This window comes from Malaclemys terrapin, chromosome 2, assembly GCF_027887155.1.
Source record: "Malaclemys terrapin pileata isolate rMalTer1 chromosome 2, rMalTer1.hap1, whole genome shotgun sequence".
NCBI classification, from domain to species: Eukaryota; Metazoa; Chordata; order Testudines; family Emydidae; genus Malaclemys; species Malaclemys terrapin.
The window spans coordinates 164,090,486-164,114,016 of record NC_071506.1 but is presented as its reverse complement, the minus strand read 5'-3'; the positions used below and the strand labels follow the sequence as shown (position 1 = coordinate 164,114,016).

The window sequence follows — 23,531 nt, the reverse complement described above, 5'->3', positions numbered from 1 at the left end:
ACTCTAATGTACATTTCAGTGCCCACTGAACAAATAGCTACCTTTTATTAACCGTGCTTTTCATAAATATTAATATTAGCAATTCAGCCATTCTAATATTAAGGTAGAATACCACAAGCAATTTATCTACAACACACTAATATTTAGGTAGTTTATTTTGTAAATGAAAACTTTGTTACAGACGAGCCAATGTTCTGAATATTGTCCTTTTCAAAAATATATGCAAAAAAAGCAAAAGACTATCTCTGAAATGAGGGATAGTTGCAGGTTAAGTTTCAGCTACATATAAAAACAAAGGATAAAAATTAATGAAATCATCGACTGTTAGTATAGATAATTATTCAAATATGCTATTTAACTGTCATCAGAAGACAGTCAAGGTGGGTGAGGAAATATCTTTTATTGGACCAAGTTCTGCTGGAGAGAGAGACAAGCTTTTGAGCTTGTCACCAACAGAAGATGGTCCAATAAAAGATATTTCCTCACCCACCTTATCTTGCTAATATCCTGGGACCAACATGACTACAATACCACTGCATATATCTGAAGACAGTGACATGAGGCCTTTCAAAAACTTCTGTTTCCAATAAAATTTCAATGTTTAAATATTAAATGAATGTTTTATTTACAAATAATTTTAATCCAGAGGCAAAGATTTTCAAACCTGGCCACCTAAAATTAAAAATAAGCAGGCTGGTTTTTCAGGAGGTGCTAATTTCCAATGAATTCCACTGAAGTAAATGGGAGATGCAAGAGCCAAGCACCACTGAAAATCAGGTTACTTTTATATATGCTCCTAAGCATTGATTTAAGAGTCTTGTTTTAGGCATGCCTGCAGGGGTTTAGACTGGATTTTAATCTTGAATCTGTTAGTTTATACTCTGATGAACGGGATCTTCTCAAGGAATGAACAGCCTATTATTGTTATTCATTTGTATTCTGGTAGTCCCTGAAATCACCAACCAGAATTAGGCCCATATTCTGCTAGATACTGTCAAAATCTAGAACAGAAGACATTCCCTGCATCAGAAGCCTGTGGTTTCCCAATATCCTTTTAAGGGTGCGATCATCTTAAATCCAGATTCAGCAAAACATTTTGAGAGCCAAAACTGAACAAATATAATTTATGGTTGTGAAGCCCAGAATGTTAAAAGCCTATGCACACTCAAGGCCACCGTGTCTTACAAACACAGGAGCTGATATGTTAGATGAGACCATACAGCCAAGGAGTCTGGTATCTTGCTTGCCCCAGCAGCGGTCAGTACCCAAGGAATGTGAAGTCCCCACTTTTGCCCTCTTTGGCCATTATAGAGGAAACAATACTTAGTGACCCCCACGGACAACCATTATAAGCCATGAACTAATTACCCATATCTTAGTTTGCAAAGAATAGTTAGAAATGGTTATAAAATAATTCAGTCTTAGCTACAGTATGCGTGTCTACCTCTTGCAACAATAAATTACACAGATTGACTATATAGCATAAGGGCAGTATTTATTTTTGCTGGCACTAAATTTATTCCCATTTTATTTCAATGAGTGACCCCCTCTGCTCATTATGAGAAAGGTAGAGAGAAGGATCTGTTCGGTTAAATTTTAATTCTGAATAACTCTTTTCCATGTTAAATAGTCTCTGCAATTTTGTGAGCTGTAACTAGGTAAAGAGCTAAGATTTTTCACTGCTTTGATGCATTGCCCCCCCGCCCCCCCCAATTTACTCTATATATTTCTTTTGATGAGGCAACCAAACTTGGACACAAGATTCATATAAATTACATTTTTATATAAGAGGTCTTCTATCCCTTTCTACTGCTCCCATACATTCTATTTGTCTATTTTTTAAAAAAATGCTGCAATGATGTGGGCAGACATGTTTAGTGAGTAAATCCCCTTGATTTCTAGCTTTTTACCCCTCAGAGGCTCTTTGATGTTCAGAATGCATCAAGGTATACAAGATCTTTCAAAAATTGTTTATTGCACGAAGGTAATAAATGATATGCCACATAGTGTAAACACAAGAAAAACACTCATGTAATGTTCACTACTGCTCTTGATTAAAAACCAGAGTGGCATAGGTAGTCTCTAATGAATGTCCTAGAATTATAATACATTTCATCATAAATTGTCACATTTAGCAATCTGTTTAAGAGATTAAAATAGCATGAGTATGGCAATTCAAAACTGAGATGCCCTGACAAAATTGTGAGGGCTCTGGCCCATACTGTCACTTTATTAAACATTAACTTAGCAAAAACACTTAAATAACTAAAAAGTTCTTACTTATCTGTTTGTCTGTAGTGAGGAATAGGTGGTGGAGGCCTTGTCTGCATTTCCCTCTCTAGCACAGATGTTAGGGTATTACTTGGACAAATGGATTTACCTCTAGAGGATGAGAATGGTAACAAATATTATTTGTGATGTTATTGTCTACATGTTTAAATAGAAAAATAATACACTATATTAAAAAAATCAAGACAAAAATTAAGTGTTAAATGTGGTATAAATGACAGTTTGAGACTTGAAGGTCCAAATGTGTTATCTCGTAGCAAATCCAATATTGAGGTGTTAGAAGAACTGACACACTGTGACTCAAAGCAGCCCAGCATTTCTTCTTTGCCTAAAACAATCTATACCCCCCTACCCCCATTTAAACTGAACAATGGAGACAGTAAATAGAAGAAATAGACTGTTTTTTTTATTATATGTCTTAATGTAAGAAGATATCCACTAGTCTGGAAGTTTTCGGGGTTGACTAGGATAATAAAAGCCCATAGACAGTTCCCTGCATAACTTTATTGGTGCTTGAACTGCTCCCTTTGCGTGAGCCTATAAAGTGCATCAAAGTCCAAACTTACAACACTTAAACCCTAAAACTACAAACATGTTGTGACGTTGCACTCCAGATGTTTTATGGAAATATGCTTATGAGTATGAATATGATGCAAATGGAATATACTTTAGGCAAAAGGTCTATTGTAAGGTATGCTTACAAAGCTTATAATCTACTGAGTGTGGTCATCCTATTTGTATGCATGTATCATTCTTGTATCTGAAGCTAGAAATATAAAGTATAACTCTGAGATCCTATTGTCATTATGCAAAGTGTGGGCCATTGATGGTGGTTTAGAATCTTGATGGCTTCCATTGACTAGGACAACTGGTTGTAAATGGCTCTGTTTACTTGCAAGCCTTCCTATGTTTATGTGAGCCAGCCCAGGAAGAATGTAGGCTGGGGTCTCACAGGACATGAACATGTCACCTGATACTCGAATCCATCTTAAACCTGGTGCTTTTCTATTTAGAAGGAGGGGTGTGGACCCAGAGAGACAAAAGATTCCCGCCTTGTGACAAAGCTATAAAAGGGGGTGGAACAGAACAAAGGGGCTGCCAATCATGAGAACACCCCTGCTTTCCACCTAAGATGTTCGCTGGAACTAACGAGGACTGTACCAGGGGAAAGGATTGAGCCCAGACTAGGAAGGAGTCTAGTCTGTGAAAGAAGCTTATTGGAACATCTCTGCGGGTGAGATTTTACATGTAATCAAGTATCAGCGGGTAGCTGTGTTAGTCTGTATCTACAAAAACAACAAGGAGTCTGGTGGCACCTTAAAGACTAACAGATTTATTTGGGCATAAGCTTTCGTGGGTAAAAACCTCACTTCTTCGGATGCATAGAGTGAAAGTTACAGTACGGGAACAAAGCTACATGGACACACCCCCAGAACCCCGACCAGGGGTATTCTATCTGCTACCCAAGATCCATAAACCCGGAAACCCTGGACGCCCCATCATCTCAGGCATTGGCACTCTTACAGCAGGATTATCTGGCTATTTGGACTCTCCCCTCAGACTCTACGCTACCAGCACTCCCAGCTATCTTCGAGACACCACCGACTTCCTGAGGAAACTACAATGCATTGGTGTTCTTCCTGAAAACACCATCCTGGCCACCATGGATGCAGAAGCACTTTACACCAATATTCCACATGAGGATGGATTACAAGCGGTCAGGAACAGTTTCCCTAATGAGGCCACAGCACGCCTGGTGGCTGAGCTTTGTGACTTTGTCCTCACCCACAACCACTTCAGATTTGGGGACAACTTATACCTTCAAGTCAGTGGCACCGCTATGGGTACCCGCATGGCCCCACAGTATGTCAACATTTTTATGGCTGACTTAGAACAATGCTTCCTCAGCTCTCGTTCCCTAGTGCCCCGCCTCTACTTGCACTACATTGATGACATCTTCATCATATGGACCCACGGAAAGGAGGCCCTTGAAGAATTCCACCTGGACTTCAACAATTTCCACCCCACCATCAACCTCAGCCTGGCCAGTCCACACAAGAGATCCACTTTCTGGACACTACAGTGCAAATAAGTGATGGTCACATAAACACCACCCTATACCGGAAACCTACTGACTGCTATACGTACCTACATGCCTCCAGCTTCCATCCAAGACACATCACACGATCCATTGTCTACAGCCAAGCCCTAAGATACAATCGAATTTGCTCCAACCCCTCAGACAGAGGCAAACACCTACAAGATCTTTATCAAGAATTCGTAAAAACTACAATACCCACCTGGGGAAGTGAGGAAACAGATTGACAGAGCAAGACGGGTACCCAGAAATCACCTACTGCAGGACAGGCCCAACAAAGACAATAACAGAACACCACTGGCCATCACATACAACCCCCAGCTAAAACCTCTCCAGCGCATTATCCACGATCTACAACCTATCCTGTAAAATGATCCTTCACTCCCACAGAGCTTGGGAGGCAGGCCAGTTATCGCTTACAGACAACCCCCCAACCTGAAGCAAATACTCACCAGCAACTACACACCACACCACAGAAACACCAACCCAGGAACCAATCCCTGTAGCAAACCTCGTTGCCTACTCTGTCCTCATATCTACTCTGGCGACACCATCAGAGGACCCAACCACATCAGCCACACCATCAAGGGCTCATTCACCTGCACATCCACTAATGTTATATATGCCATCATGTGCCAGCAATGCCCCTCTGCCATGTACACTGGCCAAACCGGACAGTCCCTCCACAAAAGAGTAAATGGACACAAATCGGACATCAGGAATGGTAACATACATATGCCAGTAAGTGAACACTTCAATCTCCCTGGTCATTCTATTACAGATTTAAAAGTCACTATCATTGAACAAAAAAACTTCAGAAACAGACTTCAAAGAGAAACAGCAAAACTAAAATTCACTTGCAAATTTAACACCATTAATCTGGGCATGAATAGGGACTGGGAGTGGCTGGCTCATTACAGAAGCAGCTTTTCCTCTCCTGGAATTGACACCTCCTCATCCATTATTGGGAGTGGACTACATCCACCCTGATTGAATTGGCCCTGTCAACACTGGTTCTCCACTTGCGAAGTAACTCCCTGCTCTCCATGTATCAGTATATAATGCCTGCATCTGTAACTTTCACTCTATGCATCCGAAGAAGTGAGGTTTTTACCTATGAAACCTTGTGCCCAAATAAATCTGTTAGTCTTTAAGGTGCCACCAGACTCCTTGTTGTTTTTACCTGTAATCAGTTTCTTAATGTATTAGGCTTAGACTTGAGTGTTTTTGCTTTAATTTGCTTGGTGACTTACTTTGTTCTGTGTGTTATTACTTGAAACCACTTAAATCCTACTTTTAATACTTAATAAAATCACATTTGTTTATTAGTAAACCCAGAGCAAGTGATTAATACCTGGGGAGCAAACAGCTGTGCATATCTCTCTATCAGTGTTATAGAGGGCAGATAATTTATGAGTTTACCCTGTATAAGCTTTATGCCAAGTAAAATGGATTTATTTGGGATTTGGATCCCATTGGGAACTGGGTGTCTGGGTGCTAGAGATAGGTGACCTACTGAGCAGTTTTTGGTTAACTTCTGCAGCTTTGGGGGCGTTGACCAGACCTGGGTCTGTGTTGCAGCAGGCTAGTGTGTCTGGCTCAACATGGCAGGGTTCTGAAGTCCCGGGCTGGCAGGGAAAACGGGCTCAGAGATAATTCCAGCACATCAGGTGCCAGCCCCAAGTGGGTCTCTGTGACTGAACTGGTCACAGTGGCATAGTCGAGCAGGATCTGTGCACAGCTGATTGCTTTGAGACACTGGTAGTGATTTTAAGTGAGTTTTGAGTGTCATGGTTGGAGAACAGACAAAGTGGTTACTGGTTTGTTATTTTCGGTTTGTTTATTTTGGGTGAGGGAAATAAGCACAAGAATGCAGGAAAATGACTTCCAGTGAGGCAGCTACAAAACTAGACCTGGCCAGACTGGAAGTGGAAGAGAAGGCAAAGGACCATGAGTTTCAAATGTGGCAGGCACAAATGAGGCTCAAAGAAGCAGCTGCGGCCAGGGAAACGGTGGAGGCAGAAGTAGCCAGACAAAGGGCTGCACACCAGCAAGCCCTGGACTTAAAAGACAAAGAGCTTGAAGCCCAGAGGTTAGCACGACAAGCTGCTCAGGAGGAGAAGGAAAGAGAGGCAGCTAGCCCTGGAGTTAAAAAACAAAGAAATTGAGGCCCAGATTGCGACCCAGAAGCAGGAACTGGCTGTAATGGAGTGGAAGAGACAAAACCCTTCAGCAGCTGGCTCCACTTTCCCAAAAATCCACAAATGGGAACAGTTATGTCCACCGTATGATGAATCCAGTGATATTGCCGAGTATTTCATTACCTTTGAGAGACTGTGCACTCTCCATGTGATTCCCGAGGATCAAAAAATGGTTGCAAAATTGACTGGGAGAGCTCTGGACATATTCAATAAGATGCCTATTGCTGATGTTTCAAACTATGGTAAATTTAAGGAACTGGTTTTGAAACCAGTTCCAGATTGCAGCTGAAACCTACAGGGTTAAATTCAGGAGTCTTAAGAGGGGATCTGGATTAAGTAATGTGGCCTATGTAAATGAAATGAGAAATTTGTTAGACAAGCAGGTGAAGGGAAAACACATTACAAGCTTTGAAGAAATGTGTGATTTGGTTACTCAGGAACAGTTCCTGAATATGTGCAGTGATGATGTAAAACAGTATTTGTGGGACAAAAAGATGTATGCAGTGGGTGAATTAGTGGGCTTGCAGACTCTTATGAGCAATCATAAGCTGCAATTAAACATAAACCACTGGCAGAGGGGTACAGGGTTGGTGGAAAGCAGAATCACCTTTTTACCCCTGGGAAAAAGGAGACTGGGCATTCACCTCCCCATTCCCCTGTTACTCATCCCAAGTCTCCTGTACAAACAGAGGAGCCAAGAAGATGCTATCATTGGAAGTCCACTGAGCATCTAAGGAATAAATGTCCTTGGCTGAGTGGGAACAGGCACCAGGTAACACATGAAGCTGCTGCATCTCAGAGCACAGTGTATCCCATGCTACTGTGTCTTACCACATGGGATTTGTAAAGGTTGCTTCTACACAATCAAGCAGGGGACATATGCATGCTGTTAAGCTTAATGCCAAAGTGCTCCAAGGTTGGAGAGATACTGATGCAGAAATTTCTGTGAATCCAGGAGAAGGATTTGTTACCAGGAAGAATGGCAGAATTAGAATTGGTGGGAGGTTATAAGGTCCTGGCACCTTTAGCCAAGGTATATATGGAAACTGGTGATTTGCAGGCTGAACTGATTTGCAGCGGTGGCACACAACTTTGCACCGTTTCTACTGGGGAATGACTTTTTTGATGTGGCAGAATCTGTCCCAGGGTTTGTTATAGCAGCAAGAAGGAATCTTGTGCTGAAAGCCCCAGAGGGGAGGGTGAAGTCACATGTGCTGCTGGGGAAATAGGAGTGTGTCTCTTTAATTACGCTGTAGCAGTGGAAAATGGGCCGTTGGGGGCAGGGAGGGTCGAGGCCAGTTCCTGTAACCCTGGGGCTCAAAGCAGGTCCCCGCGGGAAGGGCTGGATAGAGCCAGCTTCTGTCCTGTGATCATCTCCCTGGGGGAGGGGGATGGGAGGCCTTCCCAGATGCTGACGGCCAACAAGATGTAGTTCAGTAGGGGACAGACCTGGCCCTAGTGTGCGCGGAGATGGAAGTTGGGGTCCTGATTACCACTGCAGTGGGAACAGACCCCAAGGGCTCTGTAGCTGGAAGCAAGCCCAACCTGAGTGAAAGAGGGGGGATTTTGCTGGTCAGTGAAGGGTCTGTCATAGCTGGTAGCTATGAGCCCACAGCTGGATCAGGGTCACCTTCCCTTTTGGGGGACATAGGAGTGTTTGCCTCAGAGGGGAACCCAGAAAGGGAAGTCCAGATGGAAGGTGAGGGGGGACAGGCGGGTCTGCCCACCTTTTGTAGGAAGGCATTTCCCCAGGAGAAGGATCTACATCTGAAATGCCAGACCCTTCACCTGTGGATCAGGTTTTAAGGAAAGACTGGGGGTCAAATCTCCTGGAGGGGAGAGTCCACCCAGCTGACCTTTTGGGAACAGAGAGTGGGGTGACCGAGGGGATCCTACCAATCCAAAGCACTCCATTGAAAGATGTTTTTCCTGTTACACTTGTAAGAGATAAAACTGTCTCTTCAAGGCAGGAGGAAGAAAAACTTTCCATTTGGGAAACTTCGCAAGCGGGTGAGGTCTAACACAAAGAGATTCCAGAGGGAGGGGCCAAGGGCAGGCATGGTTGCAGTGCACCCTTTCCTTGCCAAATTCTCAAACATATGCCTGAATTGAAAGCCTTCTCCAAAGAGACAGGAGACTCTGTGTCTAAACCCCTACCATGGTACACAAAGGGGTTGGGAAATGCAACGGATGCTGAACAAGCTGAACTGTGTGAACAGAGCCTGTTCATAGATTTGCTGGTTATCTTGTGTCTTTGGCTACTTCATCTACGGGTCAATGCTATAGGAGTTGATGCTAATAACAAACCCTTTGAAGATGTGTAACATACCTGATTTGTGGGGAAAGCTTTTGTACATTCTAGGGATGGTGACAAGACAGTTCCACAAGCATGTTGCTTTTCAGCTTATACCTGTAAACAGGCTGGAAGCTTGGCACAGCAGCAAAAGCATAACAGGCCTACACTGCTGTGTGGGAGGGGAAACTGAGGCACACCACCTCATGGCATTGGGGGCTAAATGCCAAGACACCTACACTTTAACAGACAATGCAGATGCATTCTGTTAGCAATACTACACCCCATCATGTTTTCAGGCACCCAGCAACCAGGAACCCCGAACCTTGCTAGGACACCTATGAATGACATCATAAGGTTTAAAGGTACTAGAAGGGGGTGTGACCAGAGACGAACAGGGATTTTACATGTACTGCCTCTGCCACGTACAGCGTCCAAGACTCCGGCAGTAAGTTCAGGAGGAGGGTCTGACGTCGTACTCCATATGTGCATCTCTCTCTATCAGTGTTATAGAGAGCGGACAATTTAAGAGTTGACCATGTATAAGCTTTATACAGAGTAAAACGGATTTATTTGGGGTTTGGATCCCATTGGGAACCGGGTGTCTGAGTGCTGGAGATCGGTGACCTGCTGAGCAATTTTTGGTTAAAGTCTGCAGCTTTGGGGGCGTGGAGCAGACCTGGGTCTGTGTTGCAGCAGGCTTGCGTGTCTGGCTCAACAAGGCAGGGTTCTGAAGTCCGAAGCTAGCACGGAAAACGGGCTCAGAGGTAATTCCAGCATGTTAGGTGACAATCCCAAGGGATTATACACATGTATATACAAGGGTGGGAAAAAAACAGACTAGTGAATTTCCTGTTATGAGAAGCATGAGTAAGCTGTCTATTCTCATATATACTACACTGGAGGACGATTGGAAAGCAGGCAAGCAATATGACCAGAAAAAAGGGAGGGACAGCAGAGCTGAGACAGTAGAAAAGAAAAATAGTGGATGGTACCTATAGATCAAAAGCAGTATCTGATGAAAATGCAACATCCACTTTGTAGTCATGTCTGGTGAAGGAACAGAGATTTCCAAGTGGTCCCTCTGCAGACTTCCTCATAAGAAACTTTATTTTTGCCTAAAATGCGGATGCAGACATCACTGAATGTGCCGAGGCTTTCAGGAGGAGTTTTTTTGGCTTACTTATATGCTTCTGATATAGCTGCCAGGATCCACTGACAATCCATTGACAATTTTGTTTTTTAAAGACTTCAGACCTGTGATTTTTGCCATTATAAAGCAACAATTAATCCTGTTTAATTAGGATTTGATTGATATGCAAACATCCAGATGATGGCATCTAATATCATGAGGATGAGTAGGTTTAATAAAAAACAAAATGTAAAAAGTGATGTATTGATTGAGGTGATAAGACAAAAGAAGCTCCTTAAATAGGAAGTCTGGGGTGGTGCAGAGCATCAGCTCTGGAGAAAAAAGGAATTTTTAATAGACAATGAATTTAATTCACTAATCATCCTAAAAGAAATGGTTGTGATTAGAAAGGCAACTATAAGAGAAAGGAAATACAAGGATGTAGAGGCCAGCTTCAAAAGGGCTGCTCCATCAATTATTCCAGAGCTAAGTTAGGCATCCTGCTAACAACAGAAAATTCAACAGAACAAAGAAACTTCCTTACTGTCTTGATGAATCATGAAATATGAGGTGCTGCTGAGTACCTATGGGTACTCAAAAAGCTCTAACTGAACCTATGAAGTGGTATGGCTGAGCCCTTTATTTAAGTCATGTATCAGGGGGTAGCCGTGTTAAGTCTGTATCTACAAAAACAACAAGGAGTCTGGTGGCACCTTAAAGACTAACAGATTTATTTGGGCATGAGCTTTTGTGAGTAAAAACCTCACTTCTTCGGATGCATGCGAAGAAGTGAGGTTTTTACTCACAAAAGCTCATGCCCAAATAAATCTGTTAGTCTTTAAGGTGCCACCAGACTCCTTGTTGTTTTTATTTAAGTCATGAAGCAGGAAGCACAAGCAGGTTTAGGCTGAAATTGACTTAACATTAAATTGAGAACAGTGGTGTCTGAAGATTTTCCAGTTGTTGCTATAAAAGTGTAGTTATAGAATCCTTCCTGGATTGAAATTTAACATCTACTAGTTGATTTAAGTCATAGAGTTTCATCCACTCAAATTCTAAAAGGCAGTCTGAAGCCTGCCTGGATCCTGACTTTGTATCAGCAGAAATTATTTGTGGGTAGTTGCCAGGGAGGACATACAGACATCTCCTAGAGCCAGGGTCTGCAAGGCCAATAAGGAACTATGAGAATTACCTTGGCTGTCTCTCTTATGTCTAATGTAGAAGCATTTTATCATCTTTTCCTGAAGCATGTGCAACTCTCTCTGACCTGCAGCTTCACTGACAACTGTGTCCAAAAGACCTGTCCCAAAAGCTCATTCAAATGTTGCTTGAAGTAGGCCAAACCTGAAAATAATGTCTGCATCCCAGAGGAGTCTCCTAACTATGTTGGAACAGAGGAGAGAAAACAGGCTGCAGCTAAATATATTTAGATACTCAAACAGAGAAAGAGATATGGACAAGCAGTTCTAGATGGTCTTTGTAAGATAATGTGACTAGGGTTACAAAGGAGAAGCTTGGATTGGGGTGACCATTATGATAGGCATAGTTTGCACATCCAAAGGCACAGGGGCAGGGTGGACTCTCTTTGGCCAGTGTCTGGCCAGATGCCCCACAGTCCCTAACGTAGCTCAGCTCCATTGACTGTTGATCCATAGTCTCAAGCGACCATTGTCAAGCTGCGAAACTCAACTCTGTCAGTATGTGGATACCCTCAAGGGTGGAGCCTCTAATAGCTTGTTCACTTATGATTTAAGAACTGCCTCTTTTTCCACTGGTCACTGTTGACTCCAGGTTGGGGTGACGAATGGCTGTAGAGCTATTCTGTCAGAGGTAACAGTCACAGGCTTGCAGCAGTCAGCAATGCTGACTACAATCAACTTCTCCTCTCTGAGGTCTGGAGGTTCTGGGGGACGAGGTGAGGAAAAACTACAACTGTCACAAACCTGTAAAGGTCTGTGGCCTTCCCTCAGAGCTCACAGGAGAAACATACAGAGAAGTGCTTCTGGAGAGACAGAGACAGGAAACTGAGCCTGAGACATATTTTCCCATGCTCATAAAGAGAGAGCAGAATCAATCCTCCAGACACGTGGATTTGTTGTGCTTGAAAAAATATCAAAATATTCTTATTAATCACATCATATCCTTCTTTTAAATGCGACTTCAGATTCATTTCAAAATGGTCCATCTGGCATAGCAGAAAAATTGGAAATGGTTCAGAAATCTGTTGACAATAGGGATAAGGAAAATTTTTCTTATTGTTAAGTGTGTTTGTGTATGTGCGCACACTGGTTATCAATTACAAGAGTTCTGAACTCAGGGTCACCTACTTCACATTCTCTTACTCTTTTTTTTTTTTTTTTTTTTTTTTTGCCAATGCCTTGAGAATTCTAAAGTTCCGAAATTTCACACTGCCAGACAAGCAAGAAAATGCATCTTATCACTCAATCCCTGCCTTAATTAAAAAATCAACATTAATATTTTCAATCAGTTCTCCAAATAAGATTGTGAATTATTGTGAATTTTAGTTTTCTTTTTTTAAATATAAATTTTCAGGCTCTGCTACTAGACCAAAAGCCCACTACAATATACAGTCTCTACCTCATATATAGCATTATGATTTTGAATCAGAAACTGATGATTTGTTCAAATAATGTAACAATGCAAAAGCATATGAGCAGCAAAAATCCTTGTAAAGCCAGTGATGAGGAAACCCTAAAGGTTGAGTGTTTGATAAATATCCTAAAATACAGATGCTTCCCTAAACCTATGGAGGTAACTCATCCACAAAAAAAACAAACCAAACCAAAACCAAAACCAACCAAACATTTCCCATGAACAGGGCTTGGTTTCCCCTGCACTAGAAACTTTAACGACCTGGCTATCCACTTCCAGAGTGATTGGCAATGATCAGTTGGCCTGATCCCTTCTCTGGCATCTTTATGAGGCATCTCCCTTTTCTTTTTCACTCAATTTCTCTCCCTTTCTCTGATCCTAGTCCAGGGATAGGCAACCTATGGCACGCGTGCCAAAGGCAGCACGCAAGCTGATTTTCAGTGGCACTCACAGTGCCTGGGTCCTGGCCACCGGTCCGGGGGGCTCTGCATTTTAATTTAATTTTAAATGAAGCTTCTTAACGTTTTAAAAACCTTACTTACTTTACATACAACAATAGTTTAGTTATATATTATAGACTTATAGAAAGAGACCTTCTAAAAACATTAAAATGTATTACTGGCACGCGAAACCTTAAATCAGAGTGAATAAATGAAGACTCGGCACAGCACTTCTGAAAGGTTGCCGACCCCTCTCAGGTGTTGCTCCCCCTCACTTTTCACCTTAAGACTTCCCTTCTTTTTGCCCCCATTAAAAGTTCCTCCCATTCCTCCCTGCATCTAGCTGATGCCTCTTCCCTTTCTCTTGAAGAGGTAAAACAGACTGTGGGGAAGCTGGCAAGAGAGGAAGTGATCATCATCAGGAGCAGGAGTTCATGCTTGTGGGTTACTCAGCAGCAGAGAGAGCAGCAACCTCTTGTGACCAGAAAAAACCCAGCTTGGAATCAAAGGAACTATAATTGGACAGTCCTGTCATATTTAAAAATGGGAGACTGAGGTGAAATCAGAAGAAATACCCCCAAACTGATGGAAATACAATCGTGTGAGATTATGCATTCCCTCCACCCCAACCATTTAAAAGCTGCTTCTATAGAACTTACGAAGTATAAAGGATGTATTTTGCAAGTTGTAAATAAAGTAAACTCAGAACAAAATATAGAAAACACAACATTCAAATCTACTGAATGGATGTTAATTACTTCAAAAACTAAAATAAATACGATTAATATAACATACTTCACTGCAGTGATAACAACATTACGCTTTGGTTCATTGTCATAGCTCACACTCTCAATGCCATAAATTTGAGCTAACTCATGGATGATTCTGCGGTGATCTCTGTTCATGGGTGGATAACAGTGACTCTTTTTTGAATGCTTGCCCTGAATTTAAGAGAAAAATAAATGGTATGTTTATGATTGTTTTCGTAGACAAGATTACAATATATGATTCATTGTCTAGACTTCCCTAACAGAGACAAAATCAGTTTGCAAGTACAGTGAGAACTAGATACTGTTGATGAAAACCATGTGCATACTAAATTCCTATTAATTCACATTATATACACAAACACACACACTCTCTACACTGGTTTGCACAGCTACAATTTTTAGATTTTGAAAACGCATGAGGAGACCACGCATAGTTTGACAAAAATCTTTTTTGTTTTTTTAAAACCATATTCCATATCCGTGCAGGGCTAGAACAACAAATTGGAAGATAACTGTAGACTTGGTATTATATTGGACAATTTTTATTTATTTTGGTTTTTCAATTTATATGCTGTATATAAAGAGGATTTGCCATATCCCTGTTGGTTATATCCCTTTCACAAAATATAGCAATGTTGGCATCTGATAAAACAATACTGAGTCAACGGGAAATAGGCAAATAAATTAGCTTTTAGTTTAAGGTAAACAAAAAATTACCCAGTTGAACAGACATCTTCTGAAATGTATTTTAGTAACTGTAATTTACAAGTGCAAGTGCCTAATTAGCATATAGATTACACATTGAAAAGTGGTGTGCTAAAAGGTAATGGCTTTACAAGTGATGTAAAAATTCTTGTCTAAATCATTAAGTACTAGCAGAGATACCTGTTTTTCAAATAATGGGCAAAGTATTACGATAAATCTGAGGACACAGCCAAACACTAGTGCAAATCTAGGCAAAATTAAGTTAAATTAACAAAATTAACACAGTATTGCACAACCTTCAATTCCTAATAATCTAGGAAGCATTCAAATCAAACTCTTCAATCCACAAATTTCCATTTCTATATAAAGATGAGGTAGAGCAATTTCATAGCTAATGAGAATCGAATCCTTGGAAGAGATGTTTAGACAATTATGTTGTAATGCCTGCCAGGGAGAGAACTGTCCAGGTTGTTAGCTGCCAGCAGGTCGCAGTTGAACCAGAGACAAACCTGGCTCTAGGGAGCAAAGAGAAACGTGTCCCAGAGGAGAGCCCAGAAAAGGGGTAGGGAATCTCAGAAACCAGTGAGGTGCGTAAGGATTCCTGTGACTCTAACACAGGGAAGCATGGTGCTTCCAAGCATGGGAGGGGCTGAGACTAGCTCCTTTTCAGAAGGCGGCAACATGCCCTCGGGCGCAGGAGAGGTGTTGTCAGTGATTAAGGAAACTGTCCCAGTTGTTAGCTGTCAGAATTCTGCAGCTGAACAAGAGACAGAACCCCTTCCTAGGGAGCACAGAGAAATGTGTCTTAGGAGGGGGCCCAGAGGAGGAAAGTGGGGAAGGAATAGTGGGGGTACAGGAATGTCTCCTTACTAGTCACTTGGGGCAGGATGCCCAGGACACTAGGAGGATGGCTGGGTCAGCATCTGTGCACCCAGGCACTCAGCCTGTGACCCAGGTTTTGAGAAGGAACTGTGTAACTGACCTCCTGGAGGGGAGCAGTCATACAGCTGACTTCTCAGGGACAGAGAAAGGGGTGGCAGAGGGTACCCTAATCCAGGTCCCAATTTTTCAGGATGCTATTTCTGATAAGTTTTTGGAAAGTAACTGTGTCTCTTTAAATCAAGATGCAGCTCCAATGCCTGTGATAACAGAGGAGTTGGGATCAGGAAATTGCCAGGTGGCAGTTTGCCAAATGACCCAACTGACAGAGAAGGGGGTGTTTCCCCCAGGCTGGTGAGATGCAAAGAGCAGTTATGGGAAAGCTGCTGGGAAAAGGTGAATCTAATCAAAGGGTAAATACACCTAGCCCAGAGGGCACAGATCACCCCTCTAGGGGGCAGGGAAGGACTCGGTGCTGGGAAGGGGAAACACAAGGTAACCCCAAAAAGGGAGCTGGATTTTCTGTATATGTACAGTCCTGGGGTTGGGAGACCGCTCCCCAAAGGGCCAGCCAATGGGCAGGATCCCCCCGAACACCTATCTTGCCAGACCCTGAGGCACCAAAATTCCAGAAACATGATTAAATTAAGAGCCCACACAGAGGGGAACACTGGAGGGAAAGAAAAGCCAATGACTGATTACATGGGAGAGAGTCAAAGGACACCATGGATAATGAACAAACTAACTTCAAACTAGAATATCTGAACAGAGGGCGTGGTATCAAAGATACTCGTAAACGCACATCTGAGACAAAAATTTTGGTCTTAATGTTAAGTTTTGGGGATAAGAATTTTGACACGGATGTTAAACCTTATGAAAATGCTACTTTTCAATTAATACCTGTAAACAGGTTTAAAGCTTATTACAGCAAAGAAACCATAAAAAAAACCTTGTTTGCTGCATGTGAATGGGGAAACTGAGGCATGCTGCCTCATGGCCTTAATGATTGGATGCCAAGAGAACTATAACACAAACTGCCTTTGAGCTAGTCAGTGACTAATCCTCTTGCAGTAAACTAAGAGGGGAGGTGTGATGCTCTGTACCCGGGGGAACACCCAGCACTTCCATGTTCATCATTGTAAAATGATGGCGTGGTATCCAATGCAAAGTTTGTCATGTCGGGTGTCTTTGGAAGGCTTATGATGCACTGAGCATTGTTGTTACAGTAATGTTATAGTAAGGTTATAACTACATACATGAAATTATGAGGCTGAAAATGTATCCTCATGGTTTAAAATAAGCCCAGGCAAAAACTCTCCAAGAGCTGAGCGGCAGTTCACACCTCATCAGGGCATGTATGGGACAAACCCAGCCCAGCCTCACAGGAACAAAGGATGCTGGCCTAGCAGCAACAAAAGAATCTGTTGGACTCTCGAGGGAGTCATCCCCCTTCCTTTGGTCAGTTTGGAATTGCGATGAGGTAATGCTCACCTGACTTTGAAGGGGGGGCGGGCAAAACAAAAAGGGAAGAAAGAACATGATAAAAGGGAGAAACGTTTGCCATGCTCTTCCTCTCTCTTCCAACTACATCTACAGACACCACCACCAAGCGACTGAAGCGCTGATCAAAGGAGAGAGCCTGGCTGCAGAGCAACCACCCAGCCTGTGGTGAGAAGCATCTAAGTTTGTAAGGGCATTGAAGGTGTTAAGATCAGCTTAGAATGCGTTTTGCCTTTTTAGACCAAATCTGACTTATGTTTTGACTTATCACTTAAAATCTGTCTTTATAGTTAATAATTCTATTCTACCTGAAGCAGTGCGTTTGGTTTGAAGTGTGACAGAGACTCCCCTTGGGATAACAAGCCTGGTGCATATCAATTTCTTTGTTAAATTGACAAACTCATAAGCTTGCAGCGTCCAGTGGGCATAAGTGGACACTGCAAGACTGAGGTTCCTAGAGTTGGGTCTGGGACCGGAGATATTGGCTAGTGTCATTCAGTTGCATAATCCAAGAAGCAGCTTACATGCCAGAGGCTGTGCGTGAACAGCCCAGGAGTGGGGGGTTCTCACAGCAGAGCAGGGTAAGGCTGGCTCCCAGAGTCAAGGATTGGAGTGACCTAACAGATCACTGGTCCAGACAATACCAGAGGGGAACGTCACAGGCAGGTCTAGGTTGGATATTAGAAAAAACCTTTTCACTAGGAGGGTGGTGAAGCACTGGAATGGGTTACCTAGGGAGGTGGTGGAATCTCCATCCTTAAAGGTTTTTAAGGCCCGACTTGACAAAGCCCTAGCTGTGATGATTTAGTTGGGGTTGGTCCTGCTTTGAGCAGGGGGTTGGAGATGACCTCTTGAAGTCTCTTCCAACCTTAATCTTCTATGATTCCATGGCCAGAAGGGACCATTGTAATCATCTAGTCTGATCTTCTTTATAACACAGGCCATAGAACTTCCCCAAAATGATCTCTAGCTGTTAGAAAATAATTCCTAGCTTTTAGAAACACATCCAGTCTAGATTTAAAAATTATCAGTGATGGGGAATCCATCATGAAGCTTGGTAAATTGTTTCTTTAAAAAATAAATAAATATATGGAGATATATCTATCTTATAGAACTAGAAGGGATCCTGAAAGGTCATTGAGTCCAGCCCCCTGCCTTCACTAGCAGGATCAAGTACTGATTTTGCCCCAGATCTCTAAGTGGCCCCCTCAAGACCCTGGGTTTAGCAGGCCAATGCTCAAACCACTGAGCTATCCCTCCCCGCAACCAATGGTTCCAATGGTTACTTACTCTCATTGTTAAGAATTCAAGCCTTAGGGCATGTCTACACTTACCTCTGCAGCGATCAATCCAGCAGGGGGTCGATTTATCGCGTCTAGTGAAGACGTGATCAATCGACTGCCCGGTGCTCCACCGGAGCGAGAGGCGCAGGTGGAGTCGACGGAGGGGCGTCAGCAGTCGACTTATCACAGTGAAGACACCGCGGTAAGTAGATCTAAGTATGTCGACTTAGAAGTAGATCTAAGTTATGAAGTTGCGTGACTTAGATGAAACACCCCCCTCCCCAAGTGTAGACCAGGCCTTATTTTTAGTCTGAATTTGTCTAGCTTCAACCATTTTATCATGTTATATCTTTCTCTGATAGACTGAAGAGCCCATTATTAAATATTTGTTCCTCGGGCGCAATCACTCAAAGAAGAATTTCAGTAACAGCAGATAGGGCATTTTCAGAGAGATTGAACTAAAGGTACTTGTTTGTCTCTGCTACACTATTCATCTTCTTTTGGCATAAAAACAACAAACATTCTGTTAAATAACATTATTTTCCAAATGTCAAGTAAAGATGAGACAAAATATCACCAAAATATTTCAGAATTTAGAGAAAAGGCTTTACATACTGAAACAAAGAAATTATTAGATTACTTTAATTAAATTTAGCATTAGGAAATAACATACAGTTCAATATTGCAAATAAGCAACATGAAATATATTTGAATTTTGATAAAAACTTGCTGAAAGAGCAAAATTCAGTTGTAACCATGAAAAACAAAGTCAAAGAGTCTAATACTCATATTTATTGAAATGAAGATATACAATTATCGTTACCTGATTATTTCTCTCTCACAAAAATTATATTAAAATTCATGGATATTTAAAGCCAGAAGCAACCATTATGATAATGTAGTCTGACCTCCTGCATAACACAAGCCAAAGAATCTCACCCAGTGATCCCTGCATCAAGCTCATAACTTCTGGTTGCACTACAGCATCTTTAAAAACATATCCAATCTTTATTTAAAAGACTTCAAGTGATTGAGAATCCACCACATCCCTTGGTAAATTATTCCATGGGTTAATTACCCTCACTGTTAAAAATTTGCACTTTATTTCTAGCTTGAATTTGTCTAAAATTCAATGGTTGGAAGTTGAAGCAATGGTGTCATTAACATCGACTCCAATAAATGCACTATTTCTTTTAAATGAGCACGCTATATAAAGCAAATTCTTTAGCCACCAACCTTATTTACAGCTTCCACGAGTGTTCTCATTTCCTTCTCAATATCACTGACAAACTTTAAATCTTTCCTGAAATAATAAAGAATTATAATTCACCTAGTATACAAGATAAGAGATAAATGCAGCATTTACCTACCACATATGTACATTGATAAATGCAATCCCATTGAATAAATTAGGAGGAGAGGGTTAGAGTGACCAGCCAATCAGCACAGGGCAGAGAATGTTCAGCCAGAACCGTAGGAAGCTTTCTGTGTTCGGCGATATCTGCTTTGGTTGCTTCTGCTCTTACAGGTTGAAATGTATGGCTGGCTCTTCTCTTCAGAGGGGCACCACCTAGGTCCTATTCCCCCATGGAGGTAGGGAGGGGGAGAGAGAGAGAGTGGTGCGGTTCCCTTGCACAGTTCTGGGTCCAGGTGATACTGGATGTATTCTGGCTCTCTTTAGACACACTCCCCACTGCCTGAGAAACCAGGGAGAGGCCCGCTGAAGGATGTCTCCTTGTTTTAGGCTGTCTGTGACAGAAAGGGGAGCTAAAGTGAATCCTGCTCCCAGGGCTGCTGTAACCACTTAGGGAACTAGGCGGCTGCCTAGGGTGCCAAGATTTGGGGGTGCCAAAAAGCGGTGCCCCCCAATTTTTTTTTACACTACAGTGGAGTCACATCTTACGCGGGGATTAGGTTCTAAAGTCACCGCGTAAGAGGAAAATTGCGTATAGTGAAAATTACCATAAAGTACAGTATACACAGTATACACTAGAAAAGAGTCCTCAACCTATGGCACGCATGTCAAAGGTGGCACACGAGCTGATTTTTTTTTTTTTTTTTTTTTAATGGCAGGCTGTGGGTCCCAGCCATCGTTGAGCCTGCTGCTGACCTGGGTTCCGTTTACTCAGCTGGCAGTGGGCTGAGCAGGGCCGGCTCCTGCCAGCCGGGGTCCCAGCCGCCAGCCCTGCTCAGCCTGCCGGCCTGGGTGAACGGTCTGGGGTTCCGTTCACCGGCCTGGGGTTCCGTTCACTCAGGCCAGCAGGAGGCTGAGCGGAGCCGGCAGCTGGGACCCCGGCTGAGGTCCCAGTTGCTGGCCCCGCTCAGCCCGCTGCCAGTCTGGGATTCCGGCTGCCAGCCCCTTGCCAGTCGGGGTCCCAGCCACTGGCCCCGCTCAGCCTCCTGCTGGCCTGGGGTTCCGTTCACCCAGGCCGCCAGGAGGCTGAGCGGATCCGGCAGCCGGGACCCCGTCTGGCAGTGGGCTGAGCAGACTGAACGGGGCTGGCAGCTGGGACCCTAGTTGGCAGAAGCCGGCAGATGGAACCCCAGACCGGCAGCGGGCTGAGCAGCTCAGCCCGCTGCTGGTCTGGGGTCCTGGCCGCCGGCCCTGCTCAGCCTGCTGACGATCTGGGGTTCCGGCCGCTGGCCCTTTGCCAGCCAGGGCCTCTGCTACCGGCCCCGCTCAGTCTCCTGCCAGCCTAGGGAGTCAAGGGCATATTGCAGGCTTGAGCACATAGTCACCAATATATCTTCTAAGAATAAGAATTACGATAAGTAATTTTCTTTTTTCCAAGGAAACTCTGGGGTGTCTATGGAATTATTATTTTAAGTAGGAAGACCAGCAATGGTGTCTACAAATCTCAAACAGTGTGACATCAAATAGCAAATAATAATCAGACACGAAACTATAAAAATGTTCTCTCCATCCAAAATTATGTACATAAAAGGCTAGAGAATGGGAATATTCGTAACATAAAAAGGGGTTTGGGACGCCAAAATACCACTGATAGGCCAAATATGGATTCTTGATATGACAGTGAGTCCAAGCTGTAATTCCTTAAAAGCAAAATAGAAAACAATGCACGTCCCATGCTAATCTCATGAAAAGGAATTGATCTGAGGGGTCCAGTTGGCAGAGTAAGTACTTTTTGATCCGCAAAAGGTATACCTAGTATTCAAGGGGAGATTCAATAAAGCAGATCAGTTATTTGGTATTTGATTTGGGGGTTTAAAACTGGGAATACAAATGGAATGAATACAGAAGGAGGTTATGGGAGACAGGAGGGAATTAGGGTGGCAGTGGGGGATTGATATTTTTCTTTATGAAAATTTACAAGCAGATGTTTGTGTCATATGTACAAATACAGTTATAAAAACAATACAATACACTCAATAATAGGACATTTGCCATACAATCAGATAACCTCTTCATAGAGGATCCTGGGCATTAGAAGCTTGATCCAAAGCTCACTCAAGTGAATGGAAAGACTTCCATTGATCTCAACAGGTCAGGGAAAAAAGTTAGTTGGTCTGATGATTTTAGTGATAATCTATTCAAGATCAGACCTAAGGTGTATATAATGTGTATGTAACCCCTCCGCCTCCCCACATATTTACATTTTGGATATGGTCAAATTATTACCAGTTTTTGATATCTTTGAATGTTAAAGGATTGAACTAATGTAATAAGAAAAAAAGCACTCTTGGAACTAAAAAACCCACACACATCATATTACTTCAAGAACTAATTTTCAGAAAGGGCATATTGTGAGCATGTGGGGTAATTCACAAAATTCCAAGAGAAAATAGGCAAGGAAACAAGGGCAGCACTAACCTATCTATCCTAATAACTTAATAGTTAGGCTGCTGAAGAGAATTGAACCCAGAGAAGCAAGATTATACATTTTATTCACATGTACATCATTTATATTTTATATCTACAAAAAAAAATCACCATTTAAATCAGAGAAGGTTAACTTCAATAAATCAGGATCTCAACAAGAATGGGCATCTTTGCTTCTGAAAGAAATATTTTATCTTTTATTAAAAAAAAAAAAAAAAAAAAAAAAAAAAAGGTGGAAAAATTAGTCACGACAATAGGACCAACTGACTTGGCCTACCTCCAAGACCAACATATTTAAAGGTCTATGTGTTATTGGCTATTGTCTTGGAACTATGGGACAAGACTGAAAATCATTTAAACAGTATTATGTTAGGGGGAACTTGATGAATGTTAGAAATTTGTTTGAATTTTGTTTAAGAACTGAACTTTTGCTATATTTCAGATTGTGTCAAAACTGCTCAAAGTTACCTTGATTTTGAGTTAAGTCTGTTTGGGGGAAAAGAGCTACTGGAAAACTCCATCTGGGAACTCTCAACAATCATATTCACCTTCCTCTGAACCAAAAAGACAATTTAGTCTCTTTTCCTTTCTCCTATCTTCTGTCTGTTTGATAGGGGGAATTGTCTTGAAAAACAGTTTTGTAAGTAAGATGAGGACGTTTTAGTTGCAACTTCTTATTTCAAATGGAGATTAAGAAACAAAGCTGGTTTCGTAAACTTCCATTTTTTTCTGCATGCTTAGGTTAATTAACTGCTGAAAAACTTCATTAATTCATCAGTATTAACAATGAAAAGCTAAACAGATTTTCACACTATAACTTTGTTAACGTGTAAATTTTCTATACACACAGTCCAAAATTTTCAAAAAGAGGGACCTAAATTTAGGCTCCTAATCCCATATTTGAGGTATCAGAGATTTTCAAAAGCATTTATGTGACTTATGAACCCAAATCTAAATGATTTGAAGGTGCAAACCCTGATGAATGGCTGTAGCCTAGTTGAAGCATTCTTGACTTGTGAAAGTTCAATATATTGGAAGGGCTATTGATTGGAAATATGGCAGGTGCTATTGCTTATCAGTTTTGTCTCTCTTTTTTATTGTTCTCACAATAAGGGTGTTAATGAGGCCCTGGACGTGTCTTTTTTAGCACAGATGAGCATTTTAACTATGAAAGTTTTTAGCAGAAAAAATTCTTATGTAAAATCTGAAATTCTATGAACAATTAGAAAACTAAAGAAACAAGTATAAAACACATTTTAAGACTATAAAATGGGTAAAAAGAACTACTAATGTAAATACATATTTGATTTTTTTAAAAGTAAATTAAAATTTAAAAAATCATTTAAAAATATTTTTTGTAAAATATCACTTGAATCCACAGAGTTATTGAAATAGGGCAATGTTAAGGTTGTGTGTGGGTGTAGTGTAGGAGACATTACCTTTACTCTCATTCCTGGTTTTCAGAAGTTTAGCAACCCTTTACATGC

At 41.9% G+C, this 23,531-nt stretch overlaps 1 protein-coding gene across 1 annotated transcript in view; it reads right to left on the bottom strand.

Moving 5' to 3' along the window:
• NFX1 (nuclear transcription factor, X-box binding 1) overlaps positions 1-23,531 on the bottom strand; it is a 200,059-nt gene that overhangs the window by 3,719 nt on the left and 172,809 nt on the right. The window contains exons 21-23 of the mRNA XM_054018265.1: positions 19,440-19,506; positions 13,862-14,007; positions 2,281-2,382 (exon numbers count right to left, since the gene is read on the bottom strand). Coding sequence (XP_053874240.1) covers positions 2,281-2,382; positions 13,862-14,007; positions 19,440-19,506 — 315 coding nt within the window. The remainder of the gene's footprint in view (positions 1-2,280; positions 2,383-13,861; positions 14,008-19,439; positions 19,507-23,531) is intronic.